This window comes from Phalaenopsis equestris, unplaced genomic scaffold (genome assembly GCF_001263595.1).
Source record: "Phalaenopsis equestris unplaced genomic scaffold, ASM126359v1 Scaffold227211, whole genome shotgun sequence".
Lineage (NCBI taxonomy): Eukaryota > Viridiplantae > Streptophyta > Magnoliopsida > Asparagales > Orchidaceae > Phalaenopsis > Phalaenopsis equestris.
In genome coordinates, this window is record NW_018245208.1 from 2,001 (window position 1) to 4,521 (window position 2,521).

General features: G+C 44.1%; 1 protein-coding gene across 1 annotated transcript; it reads left to right on the forward strand.

The window, feature by feature from the left end:
• Positions 1-308: 308 nt before the first annotated feature.
• Positions 309-2,514, forward strand: LOC110037932 (probable pectate lyase 13; the record flags this gene model as incomplete). The annotated part of the gene is given in 6 exon segments (XM_020742672.1): positions 309-361; positions 424-524; positions 527-1,077; positions 1,223-1,414; positions 1,802-2,007; positions 2,444-2,514. Coding segments are annotated over 6 exon segments (1,174 nt in total), but the record flags the coding sequence as incomplete, so codon positions are not given.
• Positions 2,515-2,521: the final 7 nt, after the last annotated feature.

Genomic DNA, 2,521 nt, shown 5'->3' on the forward strand with positions numbered 1-2,521 from the left:
CCTTAAAGATGAACGTTTTATTCCCGCCACATACAAACTCTCTCTCTCTCTCTCTCTCTCTCTCTCTCTCTCTCTCTCTCTCTCTCTCTCTCTCTCTCTCTCTCTCTCTCTCTCTCTCTCTCTCTCTCTCTCTCTCTCTCTCTCTCTGCATCTACCACATCACCGGAACTCTGAAAACTCCACCAGCATCTTCCTCCTCCTCCTCCCTCCACCTCCTTCCTCAAATCCCAAAACCCTAACCCATCACTATAAAACCCATCTCATCTCTCCTCAACACCCAAAAAATTCCATTTTTTTCTTCATATCCTCCCCCACCACTCCAATGCCCCTCCATCCCCTCCTCCTCCTCCTCCTCCTCCTCTCCCCTTCCTCCCCCCATCCCTCCCTCTCACCCAACACCTCCCACCTCCTCTCCCAACCCATCTCCTCCCAATGCCTCACCGGCAACCCCATCGACGACTGCTGGCTCTGCTCCCCCTCCGGCTGGCAAACCAATCTCTTCCTCCTCTCCGATTGCTCCATCGGCTTGCGGCCCTCGGAGGAAAAAACGGCCACCTTTACACCGTCACCGATCCCTCTGACTCCACGCCTTCAAACCCCACTCCCGGCACTCTCCGCCACGCCGCCATCCAATCCTCACCCCTCTGGATCATCTTCTCCTCCGACATGACAATTCGCCTCAACGAACCACTCCTCATCAACAGCTACAAAACCATCGACGGCCGAGGAGCAACTGTCCACATCGCCGGCGGCCCCTGCATCATCATCAAAAATGTTTCCAATGTCATCATACATAACCTTCACATACACGACTGCATTCGCTCCGGCGACTCTGTTCTACATTCTTCGACAGCAGAAACAGAGCTTCACGGCCGCTCGGACGGCGATGGGATCACAATCCACGGCTCAAGGGATATATGGGTTGATCATTGCTCCCTCTCCAACTGCGCCGATGGGCTGATTGATGTTACAGAGGGATCTACTAGGGTTACTATTTCAAACAATTACTTCTCGCGGCATGATAAAGTGATGCTTCTCGGCCACAGCGACGATTATATGGGGGATTCAGAGATGCAGGTAGGAAAAAAAAATCAATTTTGTTTTGCTTGTTCGGATCGTTAGCTTCTCAAGATCATCTTTTTATAAAAAAAAATTAAGATAGTTGTTGGGTTGAAAATGATTTAGAAGAAAAAGGAGGGGTTTTGAGAGATTGTTGATGTAGGTGACGGTGGCGTTCAACAGATTTGGGGAGGAGCTGGTGCAGAGGATGCCGAGGTGCAGGCATGGCTTCTTCCATGTCGTTAATAATGATTATAGAGAGTGGGGGATGTATGCTGTCGGAGGGAGCGCTAATCCTACCATTAACAGCCAAGGGAATCGCTACGCAGCCCCCTCTGATCCAAATTTCAAGGAGGTAGGGTGGTAATGTTCAATTTTCTTGAATAATTTTCTCTTAAATTTTAGGTTTAGTGTGATTAATGATGCATTATATATACTAATCATGTATTAAAAATTTTGATTTTTTTTTAAATAGCTAATTATTAACTAATGATTATGATGGAATTTTAGTTAAAATGAAAACATTAAATGATATTAAACCGGAAATACTCATCATCAACATACTACATTATGAGATATATATTTCCTTTTAAGGTTCGCATAGCATACATTTATTATGTTTCTAGAAATAAAAAATATATCCAATTTGCGTATTTTTTTTATTAATGATTTAAAAAAATTAAAAAAAAAGGAACAAAAATGGTGCAAAATGGCTAAAAGGCAAAATTGTATATTTCTGAAGGTGACGAAGAGGATGGACACAGCAGAGCAGGAGTGGAGCAGCTGGAACTGGAGATCAGAAGGGGATATAATGCTCAACGGGGCTTTCTTTGTTCAGTCCGGTCAGGGATCGCCGGCTAACTACGAGAAGGCGTCGAGCTTCGAGCCGCTCTCCGCCGAGCTCATCGACGAGTTCACTCGTAATGCCGGCGTGATGCAACTAACCAGGTAGCCTCCCCATTATTAAAACTCAACTTTAAATTAATATTATTTTCTCTCTTCTATAATAAAATAGTAGGCTCGTGAGCGAGCTGAAACTAGCAAACTTGAGCTCAAGCTCGATTTTGAATTTGATAAAATTAATCAACATAAGCTCGTGCTAAGAGTGGCTCGAGCAAGACTCGACCAACTCATTTGCACCCCGATACACGATCAATGGGAGATATGTTCATGTCATATTATTATTTTTCCATATTATCATTTGCACACTGTATTTTTTTCATATTTTTCCACGTCTATCACACCAAATATACGGTAAATTTGTTCATGTATAGCTCATTAAATGAAAGATGTTTTAGAGGTAACACTATGATGTAATTATCATGCAAAGACGTTTGATCATGAATAACAAGTTTTTCTTATAAGTCTGATCATTTGATTGCAGCGGTGACGGCAATCACAGAAGTGATGGTGGTGGACCTGGTGGTGCTGGTGGTGGTGGACCTGGTGGTGGTGGTAGTGG